General features: G+C 36.7%; 1 protein-coding gene across 6 annotated transcripts in view; it reads left to right on the top strand.

The window, feature by feature from the left end:
- fto (FTO alpha-ketoglutarate dependent dioxygenase) overlaps positions 1–17597 on the top strand; it is a 160106-nt gene that overhangs the window by 61294 nt on the left and 81215 nt on the right. For 4 of the 6 annotated variants that reach the window (XR_007184138.1, XR_007184137.1, XM_048184626.1 and 1 more), the window contains exon 8: positions 4045–4169. Coding sequence is in view for 4 of the 6 variants with exons in the window: in XM_048184626.1 (XP_048040583.1) it covers positions 4045–4169 (125 nt within the window). In the remaining 2 variants the exon portion in view is untranslated. Of the gene's footprint in view, positions 1–4044; positions 4170–4252; positions 5167–17597 lie in introns of those variants that run through there. The other 2 variants (XM_048184628.1, XM_048184627.1) reach the window with 2 other exon arrangements.

Genomic DNA, 17597 nt, shown 5'->3' with positions numbered 1-17597 from the left:
AAAATCATACTGACGTAAATGAAAATGATGCTTTCTCTACCTTATGTTGGTCACATTGCCTATGTTTTGTATATTTTACAAAATTATAAAATACTGTCTAGTTGTGTAAATCTAGTTGTGTGTTTTGTCTAACGTAGGTTTTCTAAAGAATGCCCACTGGCTGTTATGTGTTTTAAGTGCTCATGTCATACATTATCTTAGTGTCTCCTGTCTGACGCTAGCTGTTCAGGTTTCTGTAGGTATTTTGGATGGCCTTTCTGCTATTGGTTGGCTGGTGTACCTGCCACATAGTCCTGGTGAGTGTGCATGTGTGTTTATACTTCGCCTCTGTTAGTGTGGGGTAACCCGAAGTGTGTTTCCTTGTACAAATACACACAGCCGCCTCTGTTAGTCACTTGCCCTCTGTCTCACCCTCTCCACTGTGGTCCTGAACCCAGGAGCACTGCACAACATCACCCAGCTGACGACAGCTACCGTCATTCAGGGGTAAACAAGGGCACACACAGATAAGGTGGGCATATATAGGGTGATAAACGCAAGTTGGTTGTGTAAATTTCTCTCATCAACCCGCCTTGTAAACACATTATACACAGTCTCTCTCTCTCTCTCACACACACACACACACGATCATGAGTCACTGTTGTTGTGTCATCTATGTTTAGTCTGATGTGATTCAGCTGACCTTGTGACCCCACAGTCAGAGTTAGTCTTGGCAGACTCTTTCACCTGGCGCTTTCTTAGACAGGAAAACTCTAACAGGTAACGACCGCTGACAGGTAATGCTTCAGTGAGAGACAGAAGTGCTGTCTCACGGATGAACGCGGGATGAAAAGAAATAAAGAAAAAGAGAACGCTGTGAAATGGGTGAGGTGAACCAACGCTGAGAGCACTTTTTGCGTATGCTTTCTCACCTGTCAATCATTTTAAGTCCTGCTACTGTAGAGAAAGACAGCGAGAGAGGGAAAGTTTGACATCTTACATCTTTTTAAAAGAGAAGAAACCTCTGATACCTTTAAAGTAATATTAAAAATATTTTTATATGTAATATTTATATTTACATTTTATATTTTTATATTAAAATACTGAAGGGGTCGATTTACATCCGACTCCTCTTTTGTTAGAACGAATAGCATATCATAGTTTCTTAAATCTATTGCATTTGTCCTGGTATTAAAGTTACGGGCAATGTCTTTATTTAATGTTCTGAGAACTGACTGAGGGTCTGACCCATGTCAGGAATACAGTAATAGTGCCAAGTGTTATTATTTAGTGTTTACAGCACCAACTTCTGTTAGTAGAAGTTCATATCACTCAAGTTTGTTCTGCATGGATGTATTGTTCTGTCCAGTGATGTGGTGTGTCTCAACATTGAAAGGAGGGGTTGTTTAGGAATGTGACCATGCCGAAGGAACAGTCTTCAGGAGAAATCAACAGTCACCCAAATGTGCCCTTTATGACTCTCCTCTGACCCTTGTGATAAGTGCTTACGACTGAGAACTTAATATGTTACAATTATATTATTTAAATAACCACATTTGTGTAAAGAACTGAATATCATGTTCGGTCATTGCTAGAATTATCTGTACTGTTGACCTATCACAACCTGTAGAAATGATGCCTATAAATATTGTTTTTTCTATGTCCTTAGTTATTTTGGGGCTGGATACTCATATGGCCATTGGAGGTTTGGAGAACTTCAGTAAACACTGTCAACTAATCTTCGTTGAACATATTGGTCTCTCTTTATGCTGTCAAACTGTGTTCCACAACTTTTTTCAGTAACTTTTTTTCAAATAAATGTACTGTAAAGGATGCATTAAGTGGGTCAACAGTGGCAGTACAGACATTTACAGTGCTACAAAAGATAAAATAAATGCTGTATTCTTTTAAACTTTGTATTCACCAAATAATACTGGGGGAAAACTGTTTCCACACAAATATTAAGCAGCACAACATTAATAATAAATGTTTCTTGAGCAGCAAATCAGCATATTAGAATGATTTCCGAAGGATCATGTGACATTGAAGACTGGAGTAATGATGCTGAAAATTCAGCTTTACCATCACAGGAAAAATTACATTTTAATATGTAGAAAGAAATAGAATGCAGTTATTTTAAATTGTAATATTATTTAACAATATTGCTGTTTTTATGTGTTTTTGATCACATAAATGCAGCCTTGTTGAGCATAAAAGACTTTTTTCAAAAACATTAAAATTTTACATTAACATTAATATTTTTAAAAATATTTTCTGAGAAAAATAGAATGTATATACATTTTAACCACAAATACTCATCTTGCACTAGCTCTACGATGCGCCACGCATTACATCACGCGTGACCTTTCATGTTGGAAAGGTCACGCGTGACGTAGGCGGAAGTACCGAACCAATGTTTGCAAAGCGAAAGTGCAAAGACTAAGTCAAACGCCCTTTACAAAAAAACGGTAAAACAACAATGTCGGACGATTTTGAAGTTGGAGGTACTTCCGCCTTGACTGGCAAGGCCAGACTGATATCTTCTACAAGATATAAGGCTGGATTTTCCAGGCAAACTTCCGCCTATGTCACGTGTGACCTTTCCAACGTGATTACGTAATGCGTGACGCATTGCAGAGCTAGTGCAAGATGAGCATTTGTGGCTAAAAAGTATATACATTTTTTATTTTTATAAAATGAGCGGTGGTTTCTCTAGATAAGACCCTTATTCCTCATCTGGGATCGTGTAGAGCCCTTTGAAGCTGCAGTGAAACTGACATTTGGACCTTCAACCCGTTGAACCCCAGTGAAGTCCACTGTATGGAGAAAAATCCTGGAATGTTTTCCTTAAAAACCTTAATTTCTTTTCGACTAAAGAAAGAAAGACATAAACATTTTGGATGGCATGGGAGTGAGTAAATTATTAGAAACTTTTAATTCTGAAGTGAACTAATCCTTTAACCATCAGTGTTTGTAAAATGGAGTCCTGCAGCATAAATAAAGAATAGATTTGACCTCTGACATGAAGGGGATGAATGTATATTGATTTGTTTAAGCACTGGCTAAGAGCTTGTCTATGGGATTGGTAGTAAAGCTTGATTCCTTTATTTTCTTTATTTAAAGATAAGAGAGGTTGTTTTTCTATTGAGGATGCTCAGGGATCTTTTTTACGATCCAGATCTGCTTTGTAAACCTAATGTCGTTTTATGTTACCATAATTGTGCCAGTCATAAATGTATTACTTAAAAGAAGAATATTTACTCATTAATATTCTGTCCATTTTTTTTGAGATGGGTAGAGAATGGTTGTTTATTATTACTGTTGTTTTTGGTGCAGAATTTTAGGGATAACTAATTACATCACCAAAAAAAAAAGAAAAGGAAAAAGCTTTTCGAAACCATACTGTATGAAAGCTTTGTGCGACCATAATGGAAAACTTGCATGCCTTATGCCATGACTTTCAATTTCAATTAGATTTACATTACATCACATCCCTGTAAGACACTCCAGAACTAACAATGTTTTATCATTGGTGTCAAACCTGGCTTCGCGCAGTTTAAATTGAATATCTATGTAATTTTAGTGTGAAATTGTAATGCTTTTGCCCATTGTAGAGGTATTTGTGTTGTGGGTTCTGTATATAAATTTCACTACCGTTCAAAAGTTTGGGGCCGGTAAGATTTTTAAAAATGTTTTTGAACATTTTTGAATGTATGCTCACCAAGTCTGCGTTTACTCAATAAAAAAATTCAGTAAAAACAGTAATTTTGTGAAATATTATTACAGTTTAAAATAACGGTTTTCTAAAATGTTAATATGCTAATTTGGTGCTCAAGAAACATTTCTTATTACTATCAGTGTTCAAAACTGTTGAACTGCTGCTTAATGTTTTTGTGGAAACTGTGACGCGTTTCTTTCAGGACTCTTTGATGAAAGTTCAAAAGAACAGCATTCATTTGAAATCGAAATCTTTTGTAATATTGATGTGACATAATTGACTGACTGAAACTGACCTTGTGTCATTTGTAGTTTGAAGTTACAACTGACTGTGTTGTTTGTTTCCAGACTCAGCTGCTGTTGGCTGTGGTGGAGGATGAGAACACGGCACAGGAGAACAGAAGAGAGATGGCAGACATCTTGCTGAACGCTCTAACGGACAGACAGCAGCACAGACAGACATGGAGGGACAGGTATGTGCCCATGTGTTAAACTTTTGTGTTTAATGTCACATCTTCAGTGAATTGTATAGAAGAAAGGACTTTTTTTTGTTCAGCAGCAGGACAATCCTTCAGGCTGAGAGAGTTCACACAAACACACGCATACACATGTGCTGATAGCCCATTGACTTCCTTCCTCTGAGATAAGGGCGACTGAGAGACATAACCCATTTGTTCCGATAACAGAGAGAACCAGCCTTGTGCACATAGATATACATACCAACAAATAGCACACACACCATTTTTTCTCTTTATTATTTCCCAACAGGCTACTCTGTGTGTGTGTGTGTGTGTGTGTGTGGTGATCTGTCTTGAAACAAGTAAATTTCCCTGTTGAAGTTGCGCTTTAACCTTTACTACATTAAGGGCTCCTCCCTGTCCTCTTGTTTCTTTAAAGTGGCCCCTTTAAGGGGGTCGTCCCCTCTCTTTGACCCCAGAGTGATGCCCAGGCCTGCTGGTACCTGTAAACAGTGTTGATGTTATGCTGAAACTGCATTCTTAAATCAGTCGATGAAAACTACAGACCAGGCCGTGGTTCATTTGTCAGACAGCATCAGGGACACAAGCACACACACGCACACACACACACACACACACACACACGTTTAGCCCTGTATGGTTTAATTTAGTTTTATAGAAAATTGCTAAAATATGAATGCTGCCATATGACAGCAATGTAACCCAAAGGAAAAATTGGAAATGGAATTTTTTCTCACATTCTTATTCTGTCGATAGTGGCATCAACTATATTATTGTATTTACTATGATATAAATAGCTTTTACTGTATGCATAAATAGCCCAATTATGAATTTTTGTTTTGTTTTGGGGTTTTTTTGGAAAGAAATCAATATTTTTATTCAGCATTAGATGCAATACTGTGACAGTAAAGACATTTAGAGTGTTACAAAAGATTTCTATTTCATATATATGCTGTTGATTCTATTCAGCATAGAATCCTAAAACAAGTTTCAGTTTCATAATAACAAATAATAATTTAAGATCTCATAATCTTAATAATAAGAAATGTTACTTGAGCAGCAAATCATAATATTAGAATGATTTCTGAAGGATCATGTGACACTGAAGACTGGAGTAATGATGCTGAAAATTCAGTTTTGCCATCACAGGAATAAATTACATTTTAAAATATATTACAGTATATAAACTATGTTACAATATATTATATATTACATATATAACAGTTATTTTAAATTGTTATATTTCACAATATTACAGTTTAACTGTATTTTTGATCAAATAAATACAACCTTGCTTGTCTTACAGACCCAAAACTTTTGAACGGTAGTATATTTTTAAATCTGTATTTAATATAGCTATTTTTTTTTTTTTTTTTTTGTATTTTACATCTCACCGCTGAAGAAACCGAGTGGTTACACACACATTAACCTGCACAACTTGCACATTTGCACACTGCATCACACGCACGGAAGTTTATTTCATCAGTCGGAACAGCGTGATTAGATAAAGCTACCTTCACTCCTCTGTGTGCACACACTGCAATGTGTTTGAACTCATCCCTTTTCCACTATCACTTCCTGACCCCCTTCTGGAGCGAGATAACGTCACTCTTCGAAACATCAGGCACAGGTCTGTGAAGTAGCTGTCAACAAATCGCATTTAGGGAGGCAAGGCAGATAGCTTGAGCTAAGGTTAAGACGCTGTTAAGACAAAAATGAACCCATAGCTGATAATATCTCCTCCGACACGAGCTGATAAAGTGAACGTTGTACGCCATGCTTTGCTCACCTGAATACGGTGATGTATTTATACTATTATCCTGACAGACTGTTACAACAACTATCATGACTCACAGCACCGAACACAAACATTAATTTCTGACCAGTCTTCTTGAAAAGAAACTTCTCGGAGCAGTGTGCTAAATCATGTTGCTTATTTTGTTGTGAAAGGCTGCAATTGTTTTATTAATTTAGTATGCAGCAGGCCCGCTCCTCACATTATGCCATTCTTTTGTCTTTGCGTCTGTGTTTTGAGTGGTAAAAACCAAATGATGGATGGTTGGCGCTACAGGCTCATAAACATAAGCACAGCGGGCTGATTGATTAAGGCTTTTATTGTCTTACAGACATTTGCTTTCTTAAACAGTAGTTTGAGTGTTGCAGACTGTGGGGCCTCTGGACCTGCTTTCAGCTATCTGAAGTTACCCTGAGGGATAGAGATGCTAAATGTGACTGTAGGCTCCTCCTGTTGACTTATGGGTACTCAGGCTTATTAACTTAGCTAATGCACTCATGCGGGTCACCTCCAAACATTTTGGCTCTTGCATTGTTGAACAGATACAGTGGGATACTCTGCATGTTTATTACCATGTGCATATTAAATTTATTCATTTGGCAGATGCTTTTATCTAAAGCGACTAACGAGGCATTTAAAGGGTTAGTTCACCCAAAAATGAAAATTCAGTAATTAATTACTCACCCTCATGTCGTTCCACACCCGTAAGACCTTCGTTCATCTTCAGAACACAAATGAAGATATTTTTGATAAAATCCAATGGCTCAGTGAGGCTTCCATTGACAGCAAGATAATTAGGCTAACACTTTCAAATGCCCAGAAATGTACAAAAACTTATTTATGAAAAATATGTAAAAACATATTTAAAACAGTTCATGTGACTACAGTGGTTCAATCTTAATGTTATGAAGCAACGAGAATACTTTTTTTGCTCAAAAACCCCCCCAAAATAACGACTTTATTCATCAATATCTAGTGATGGCCGATTGCTTCATGAAACTTTGAAACTTTACGAATCTTTTGTTTTGAATCGGTGGTTCAGAGCGTGTATCAAACTGCCAAAGTCACGTGAACCATTGAAATATCGAAATGTTTCAAAACTCTTATGACGTACCGAAGCCTCGTTTACTGAAATCACGTGACTTTGGCAGTTTGATGCATGCTCCGAAACACTGATTCGAAACAAAAGATTTGTAAAGCTTCAAAGCTTTATGAAGCAGTGTTTTTAAATCGCCAGTCACTAGAAATTGTTGAATAAAGGCATTATTTCGTTTTTTTGGCGCACAAAAAGTATTCTCATCGCTTCATAACATTAAGGTTGAACCACCGTAGTCACATGAACTGTTTTAAATATGTCTTTAGTACCTTTCTGGGCATTTGAAAGTGTTAATTATCTTGCTGTCAATAGAGGCCTCACTGAGCCATCGGATTTTATCAAAAATATCTTAATTTGTGTTCCGAAGATGAACGAAGGTCTTATGGTTGTGGAACGACATGAGGTTGAGTAATTAATGACAGAATTTTCATTTTTGGGTGAACTAGCCCTTTAAGGATTTCTTGACTTGTTTTGAATGTTTTTGACTTTTTTTTTTTAAATGACATACAGACACGCCGGTCACCCAATTTAATATCCTGTGAGTTATTTCTCTGGAAGACACCTGGAATCTCTTGTTTCCTTTACTGTGGGAATGTTTGGAAAGAAGGAAAATGCAAGGCCAGACAACTTTTTATCTGTTAAAATGACACACATCATTTTGAATTTAAAATTTGGTATATAAACAGCGAAGGAAAAAATCTGTAACATTATTTGATATCTTACGATGATACCGTTTTTTCCGGTGTGTGGGGCATTTATATTTTTCTTAATATTCAGTAAATGAAATGGGGCCATTAACATAGTGCCTCATGGAACCTTTCTTTTTTGTGCAGGTACATATGATTGGATCTATATTTCTACTGCAGTGGTTCTCAACCATTTAGTCTCAAAGTCCCCATTCTCCAACACAGTACTCAAAGGCTCCCCAATATATGCAATTTTTGGTATTTCTCTTATAATTATAACAACAGAAACTGGGGGTGTCACTATATTAACCGCGATGATAAACCACAATTCATAACTCGATTCAAAATCAACCATAATTCAAAATGATCTGTGATTCATTTAGTGGTTTTAGAAGTTTTAAGAACTGTATGTTCATCAATAAACAATTATTAAGGAGAAAAATGCTTATTATTTTTATTTTATATTACATAAAAAAAAACTATAATTTCAGCTCACATTTAGATTGTATGTGATTAAGATTTAAAGTTTGATTCTTTTAATATATCAGTAAAAATGTCTGTCCTATTTTATTTTTTGTTGTCTTGAGCTACTATCTAGTTACATTTAAATTAATCATTTGATACAATTCACTTATTGTGTACATACATGTTTTTACATTGTACTTCTATTTAAGAAATACCTGAATGTAATTACAGATAAATACATCTATAATTGACTATTCCCTTACCTCTTAAGCCAACCTTAACCTACTCATACCACTAAACCTGTCCCTAAACTTACCTGTATCCCACCTCAAAAGCAGCAAAAGTGTTTTATAATGCATCTTGAACACAATAAATAATACATAGTACTTATTTTTTGATGCAAGTACAGTTAAAGACACTTAATGTAAAATGTGACCATAATTTCTTAATGTAATTATTTTTAATTCATTCTGAGGCCCCCTGGTTGAGCTCTGTTTTAAAAAGGTTAAGTGCAATGCATGTTAATGCCAGTTGTAAAAGGGACCATATATGCATATCCATCTGTGCATTTGGAATATGCTGAAATGATTTGCTCTTAAAAATGTTTTATCTTCCATAGGTCAAAATTAAACACTTACAGAAGGAAGACCTCTTAGAGATTAATTTGCATTGGCAGACGAAAGGGGTCGACCTTGTGGTTTTGTTTCATCCATATGCAAGGCGCAGTGTTGTGGGTCAAAACCATTGATCTCATCCCCTTTATGCCTGCACAGACACGCTGCAATGCGAGTTTACGTAAAAAGTACACATGTGAACACACGCTCAGATAGAACCGACCTTGCTCAGGTAGATCGTACAACTCCTGTCACATCTACATCCCTCCTGTTGACCTCTGCAGGGGTCACAGTCCATTCCTGCAGTGGGCAGATTGCGTGTTTGGGAGGTGATGAAGGGGGCAGTGCCGGGAACAGCTGTGTGGTTTGTAGTGACCGTGCTAACTGCTGTAGGCTTTGTAAGGTCATTATATGATAATGAAAATGATTACTGAATTACATGGGGGTTTGGGAGAGGGGAGGGGAGTGAACGGGCCTGAGTTTGATAAATGATCTTGGAAAATGCCCATCTGTCTCCACCCCCCCTTTCTTTCGGTCTCGCTCTCCCTCATATTTCCCTTCTTTTCCTTTTCATCTCAATCTCTGTTTTTGCTTATTCTGTCCTTTGTTTTCTTGCAGTATCGCACAATTTCGGAAAGTGATAGAGTGAAAAATGGAGCAATAAGAGAGGTGTAAGTGGGATGAGATGAAGTGTGCATTTGTGGGCACGTGTAGTGTTGAACTCTCGGTGAAACCACAGGAGAGAGAGAGCAGCCACCGTTCATACTGTATATCAGATAGTGGAAAAATGAACTCGCCTTCCTCCAGATACACAAGATGTCTGTCAGGTTTAAGTGGACAGGGCAGATTTAGGGCATCATTTACTAAAACATGTAGGTCATTCAAAACCATTTTTTCAAATGAGCAGAAAAAGAGCAGAAGATCATGTACTTGGATGGATCAGTGGCTCTATTAAAGGCTCGAGTTATTAATCATTTAATTTAAATTGGAAAAGATTTATGAACTTCTAAAGACTAGTTAATCTGCTTTCTGGTTTTATTTCCTTGTGTTATTTTGAAATGTATGTAGTATATATAACACATTTTTATAGAAAAAAAAAACGCCTAGGTTAATGTTCATTTATAAATATTCAATTGCTCTGTAAGTCATGCTCTTTCACAACGAAAAAGTCTCTTACACCGTGTCTACACCTGATGCGACCGTTGACGTGTCACATCACGCTGCGCCGCAACAGCTAGAAGCTGTCTACACTGGATGCGATAAAGTGTCCATTGCAAAGTCATTTGTTCTTCTTATGAGAAGTATCGCGAGTGCTTGGAGTACCTCATACATAGTTTACTGTCGGGGATTTGTCGCGTCGTGTTGCATTGCATTGCAACATCACTGATTATGATGGGTTCTATTGTCTTTTGTCGCATCGCACTGCTCGCGACGGTGTTATGCTTGTCAATAGTGTGAAATATTATTACAATTTAAAATAACTGTTTTCTATGCTAAAATTTTTCAAAATGTAATTTATTCCTTTGAGGGCAAAGCTGAATTTTTAGCATCATTACTCAAGTCTTCAGTCACATGATCCTTCAGAAATCATTCTAATATGCTGATTTGGTGCTAGGCTTGGATGATACACCTATCGGCTGATTCAATACTATCATACTTGGGTGCCGATTCGATATGTATTGCGATTTTTTTATTTTTTTATTTTTTTTTAAGAATTGCGATTCTACAAGTATTGCGATTCGATATTGCTATTGTATTTTCCTTTGTTTTTGTTTTTTGTTTGTTTTTTAAACACTAGACCATGGGAAATAGTTGAATTATACACTTATACAGACTGTACATGATATATAAGATGAGTCATATTTACAAAAACAATTCTTCAAATCTTTCTGAGTTTTATTTCAGAAGCATCATCCATTATAGTACTACATTATCTTGAATGATCCAAGATTCAATGAAAAACACATTTTCAGTCTGTTGTCGCCACCTAGTGGTGAAACATATAGTCGTTATTTGAAACGTTATTTTAAAGGGTTAGTTCACCCAAAAATGAAAATTATGTCATTAATGACTCACCCTCATGTCGTTCCAAACCCGTAAGACCTTTGTTCATCAAACACAGTTTAAGATATTTTAGATTTAGTCCGAGAGCTCAATTCAATGGAAAGGATTCCGGAAGAGAAGACAATGCTGAATAAAGTCGTAGTTTTTGTTATTTTTGGACCAAAATGTATTTTCGATGCTTCAACAAATTCTAACTAACCCACTGATGTCACATGGACTACTTTGATGATGTTTTTATTATCTTTCTGGACATGGACAGTATACCGTACAGACATTTTCAATGGAGGGACAGAAAACTCTCGGACTAAATCTAAAATATCTTAAACTGTGTTCCGAAGATGAACGGAGGTCTTACGGGTTTGGAACGACATGAGGGTGAGTCATTAATGACATAATTTTCATTTTTGGGTGAACTAACCCTTTAATCAAAAGGTGATTTACTCTATTTTAATCGCTACTGTAGACATCAGTGTTTATATTTGAACTATAAACTTTTATCCCAGTACTTGTATGTTAATTTGAACTATTGTATTACAGAAATAATGTAACTATGAGGTTGTAAAGACTGTTTTTGAAGCTGCTCTACACCTATAACAACTGCTCTCTCTAGTTCAGCCGCAGTGCGAATGTTGCGATATGATTTTGTCAAAGGTTTATTAGACAGATGAATAATCGTTGTTATTTAAGAATAAAATTGTGTGGGTGTTTGAATTGAGATTAATCATGCAGCTCTACAGTATTTTATACTCTCTAAGCATTGATATTTAACGCGCAAGGGCTTTTCAATTAATTAATTTGACTTTTGCGTTTTTCATTCATTGAAGCGGGGGTAATCTCATTGCTTTCTCGCATATCTTGAAAGGGATATTAGGTCACCTAACACTCAGATAACACATTTTGCCATGTTTGAACAAAAGTGGGCAACTTCTGTTCTCCCTGTGTATATGCAAGGGCTAAAATAAAGCAATATAATTTAAATTTATATTGATACTGGAGTAAAAAAATCAATTTTAAAATCATAAACAAACAAAAAAACAAAACAAAATTGCGATAGTTAGGTGAATCGATTTTTTTTGTCCCAGTCCTATTTGGTGCTTAAGAAACATTTCTTATCATTATCAGTGTTGAAAACATTTGTGGTGCTTAATATTTTTGTGGAAATACTAAATTTATATAAAGAAGTCTGTAAAAGTATTATTACGTATGCATTAACTGGTGTTTTCTTAGATCTTTATTATAAAGTGTAAACAACATATTCTCATTCATAGGTGCTTTGAGTGAATACGTGCATTGTGGCAAATATTTGTTTGCATTTGAGCGCATGAGTGTTGCATCCTGGAGGTCGCAGCTGCCCTCATCACTCACCCTCAGTGTGTGACCTCTGACCTCAGCCTCTGAATGTCTGTATTTCTGTGAGTGTCTCAGTATCTTGAATGTGTTGTGACCTCTCGTACTTCACCTGGGTGGAAACCTTCTGAACAAAAATGCCACAGGCTGTCATCACACACTCACACACACACTGAAGGGTCATGGGGTTCAGAGGGCAAGCAGAAGTTTCTCAACATCAAACATTACAAACACAAACATTGCTTATTAACCTCTGCTTTGGCAATACAAATGCGGCCATTCTTACCGCATTATGGATAACATGTATTAACAATTCAGACTGTTTTAGAGGAAATTATTAACGTTACTTTTTGAATTAATACTAAAATACCTACATTATTTTGTTAAATAAGTAATGCACACTGTTTTATTTGATAGGTTTAGTTGCAAATGCAACTAAAAACCTTTCCTTTCATCATAATGTACTCTTGTAAAAGTGCAAGCAAGTGCAGCTGTCATGCAAGATCCTATCCTCGTGCAGAATTCTATTCCCCTGCCTACCAAATCCATTCCATTGAACAATGTGTATTTATTCTTAATCATAAAAATATATTAAATTGCACTTACAGTGTTTTTATATTTATGTGAAATCACCATTGTTATTTTATTACCTAGTTTTGTCTTGAAAGTCTGTTGATCCAGGCTGATGGGTCTTTAACTCATTTGGTAGCGATCACATCATTATCTACACAGCACAGCTGATTGGTTGCTGTTGCATTAGCGGCCAATGAGCTTGCTGCTCAAACATTCAAATATTTGGTATTGTTTGGTGTTAGCAGTCTGCAGCGTGATTTCAGAACCCCCCTCCTTCCCCAGCTCCACCTGTATAGATCTGCTGCAGGGGTTAATTCATATATGTTACATGTGCAGCAGCAGCAGCATGTCTTACACGCTCACAGCCATGTCTGTGAATGGCTCAGATATATACAGTATGGCTATATATATATATATATATATATATATATATATATATATATATATATATATATATATATATAATGACTATATATATATATATATATATATATATATATATATATATATATATATAATGGCTATATATATATATATATATATATATATATATATATATATATATATATATATATATATATATATATATATATATATATATATATTTTTTTTTTTTTTAGCATTTCAACTTATATAATATAATACACAAATATATATTATATTGTTTATTCCAGCTTTATTTAAATTACCAGAAACATTTTTTTTTTTTTTTAAACTACAGTTAACTGGTTATGAAAGCTGGACAACGATAACACTGTTTTCGATTAGGCATTTAGGAAATATAAGATTCATCAAATCTTGTATGCCACCACAACATGACACACAACACAACATTACTAACAATACAAAATTACTAAAAAACAAAACAAAAACAAACAAACAAACAAAAAAAACTTGTGCAAGTTGAAAAGTAACAAGAAAGTAAAAAGAAATAATGTTAATTTCACAGTCTATATTTATTTATTTTATTTTTTTTGGGGGGGGGGGGGTTATTATACACAATATATACACAATAACTATTCTATTAAAAGTAACATTCCCGAGCCCTGAATGTACCAGACATTGCATATTAACACATTCACAGTCGGTTCTCTCTCTGTCTTTATTCCTCAGTCTCACTTTCATAGGCACACAAATTCACTCCACCGGTTGTCGTCTCATGAGGAACGGGGTGTCTCCATAGCTGTCAATCGTGCGTGGTATCTTTTGTCCCAGCAGTGACTGTGTCCCTCCCACCAGGGTCTGACGGGACAAACAATAGAGCTGCTGTCCCCAAGTGGAGGGAAAAAGACTGTTAACGTCTATCTTCAATGAGAACGGACAGGCTCACCCTGCACATGACAGCTCTGATGCTGGGGAGACCTTTACAGTTTGTAAGGATGGAGATATCATGCACACACAGATACGCTGAGGATTTGATGCCGTTTGCTCTTGCAGACTCATCTGTTTAATTAACAGAGCCTTGTTTGTCTGAGAGTTTGTCTGCCAGTAAGACATGTTAATGAAAAAGACATAACAATACACGGGTAACACACACAACCACAATGAGCCAAATGATGGTGCAGTGTGGTTTTTCTTAGGGCCTGTGATAGGCGTTTCAGCATTGCTGTCTAGAGCTTCTTACGTGTTTAACCGAAGGCTCCAGTGCTCACGGGCAAACACCTGGACTTGCTTTTTGTAAACACACACACACACACACACACACACACATATATTCTCCTACTGGTCCGTTTGCTCACAGCTCTCGGAGAGGTAACAAATTTATTTGTGTGCATCTGGGTGTGTTTCTTTCATCATCGGCAGGGCTGTAATTAGTGTGAAACTGATGGTTGGCCTTAAAAGCTGTCATCTAATTTGTCTGTCTTTATCGAAACAAGCATGTGTGGTCCCTCCCTTGCAACGTGCATGTGATGTGTGATTACCAGTAGAATGAGCGTCTGAGAGTTTGATCGTAAATTACTCCGATACGCCTAAACCACTGTTTAGCAATCATAAAGCTATGCGTGACATACCCACCGTGGCTGCCACCCCCCTTTTATGCCCGCTCTCGTATGCCTGCGGTTGTCAGGATTGGAGAGTACATGCAGCGACCCATTCAGCAAACCACTTTGATTTGGGGGGACGCCAGTACACACTAGAATGTCGTTCTTATTATATTTGTTTGTGGGAAGGAAAAGTAAGTCCTATTTGTTTCTTTGCTCATATGTTTGCGGCGAACCAATGCAAACAAATACAAGGGATTACACCCAAATGTACACATGCACACTGGTGAACACATGTGGCATCCTAATAGCTGAGAGGATGAGGCCTGTTTCTCGGCACATGGAAGACTTCATTATGTGACCAAACTCTAAACAACAGTATACCAGAGGACATGATTCAGCAAGTTGCCTCCCCGTGTAAAACTAACATTTCTCGGATGCGTCCAAATGAGAGGGGAGAACGCCATTAAAAAAAGAGAAATTGCTTTTCGTTTTAATTGCTCACTTGGCTTAATAAAAACAGCATCGCATAATTATGCTTTTTGCAGCCATGGTAAATGGTTTGCCGTGCTTGATGCAATTATGATCACCACAGAAATTTGGGGCCCCAGCAAACAGTTGTGCACTCTGCTATTAAGCATTGATTTTATATGGAAAGAGAGACGGAGAAGCACATGAGGCTAACCAGAGCGGTGCAACATTGCTGCATTGTAGAAAAGGCCAAAAACAGCCCAAACTGAAGCAAGCGAATGGAGTGAAGATATGTGAGCAAGAATGTGGAGCTTTGCTCGGTGGGAATGCACATTACACATAACACTTTTTTTAAGGTTCCTAATATTATTTTGGGAGTCTCCTACAACAGGTTTACATGCATGCAAGGTCAAAAAACACTTTTGTTTTCTCATAATATATATTTAATTTCACTTGAGTTTTCAATGTTTTGTAAAAGATTCATTAGAAGCAGTTCAAAGAATCAGTCTCTCTAAACCCCTCCTTTCCGTGAGCCTACACTGCTCTGATTGGTCAGATGGCCCAATCCTTTGTGATTGGTCTACTGCGCACACCGCGTGTCCATTGCTATAACTGAATGACAGCTATCAATTCACAAGACATTGTATAAAATGTATGGACAGAAAAGATAGCATCGATTTTACTTTATCAATTCGAGCCCGTGTGCGACGATGAAATGTCTGAAGTAGTCGATCAACCAGAAACTGAATCGCAGTCATGACTGGAGTAAGATGTTCCTATATGCTAAGTGTCAACTTAGTTATTTATAAGCTGTGATAGCAGCGTCACTGTTATACTTTATGTAGGTGCACCTGTGGAACTGTATCAGAATTTCAAGTGAAGCTGAAAACCTCTAACATAAGATAAACATTTAGGCCAGATGTGTACAGACTTTTTCGGCATAACTATTAACAAAGAAAAATGGATATATCATTGTTTGACATTACAATGAGTGTTTACTGTTTACAGGGAGAATACTTCAGCTAATTAGCACGGACTAGCATATTTAACATCCTATTACAATACAGATAGACCTCCACTCTACTGTAATAATAAAAACGAAGATGAAAAAAACAGTTTGTTTTGTATGTTGTAAACTCCCACATTAGCCAAACAGAAACGTGAATAGCTGATAATGCGTTACACTTTGTAAACAAAAGTCACAGTCCATCCTTGATTATTATTCCAAGTAATAAGACAGACAAGCTGTATTAATTGACATATTTTTAGACAATATTGGACCCACATCTGAATAGCAGAACTACAGAATCGTGAGTTAGCCGGTTAGCTGGAGACAGATGAGGGTGTAAGTTACACAACATAACATACAAAACTACGAATTTTGAATGATCACTAGAAAATATAAACATCAATTATTAATCACACTTACAGGTAGAGATTCAGAGGAGCAAACCAGTCCAAATAAACTGGTCATTGATCCATATTTTAAGACCAAGCGTTTTGTGAATCCTGCATTAAACTCCTCAAGGTTTGAGAAGCAGTCGTTAGTAAAATGATGGGAACATAACAAAAGATTGTACGGCTGTGATATTGTTGAAAAAATGAATTTTGAAAGTTGGCGGGCAATATGCTAATGTTTCGTTGTGGTAATTATTCATTTTACAAGCGACTCGTTTAATTGACTCAGAGTCGACTCTTAGACAACAACTTTATATACGGTGCACTTTCAGATTTAAAACTTTGCAGGATGTTTTCATGCACTTAGAGCTATGTTACACAGTACATGAAAGGTAATTTTCAAAAATCCATAATAGGGGCACTAACACCTTAACACCTATTGTTTTATAGAGGATTATAGTTAACCAGTGAAGGACTTTTTTGGATTGGCTATTTTAAAATGGGTCTGATGATAGGCCTAAAGGTGAGAGAAAACGAAAACTCATTATTTACTCACACTCATGTCATGTGTCTGTCTTTCGTAGCTTGAAAATGGTGATGTTTGGCAGTATATTCTTGCTGTTTTTTTGCCATACAGTGAAGGTGAATGGTGGACAGGGGTTGACAATCTCAAACAAAAAAAAAACAAAAAACGCCTAGGTTACTATTGTAACCCTTGTTCCCTGAAGGAGAGAATGGAGATGTAATGGGGTCTCGCTTGGGAGCCCAGTCACCTCCAGGTGGTACAAACGAGCTGACCGGGCATTTTTGGGGGTCTTCCCGGCAGGAAGAACACCACTCAGCGAACAGACTCCACTTCATGGCATAAGCGCGCCTCATAGAGAGGGCTCTAGCCGAAGTGATAGTGTCAACTACTGCTAGCGGTAGGCCA

The sequence above is a fragment of the Megalobrama amblycephala genome, linkage group LG3, assembly GCF_018812025.1.
Source record: "Megalobrama amblycephala isolate DHTTF-2021 linkage group LG3, ASM1881202v1, whole genome shotgun sequence".
In the NCBI taxonomy this organism is placed as follows: domain Eukaryota; kingdom Metazoa; phylum Chordata; class Actinopteri; order Cypriniformes; family Xenocyprididae; genus Megalobrama; species Megalobrama amblycephala.
This window is presented reverse-complemented; position numbering and strand designations above follow the sequence as displayed.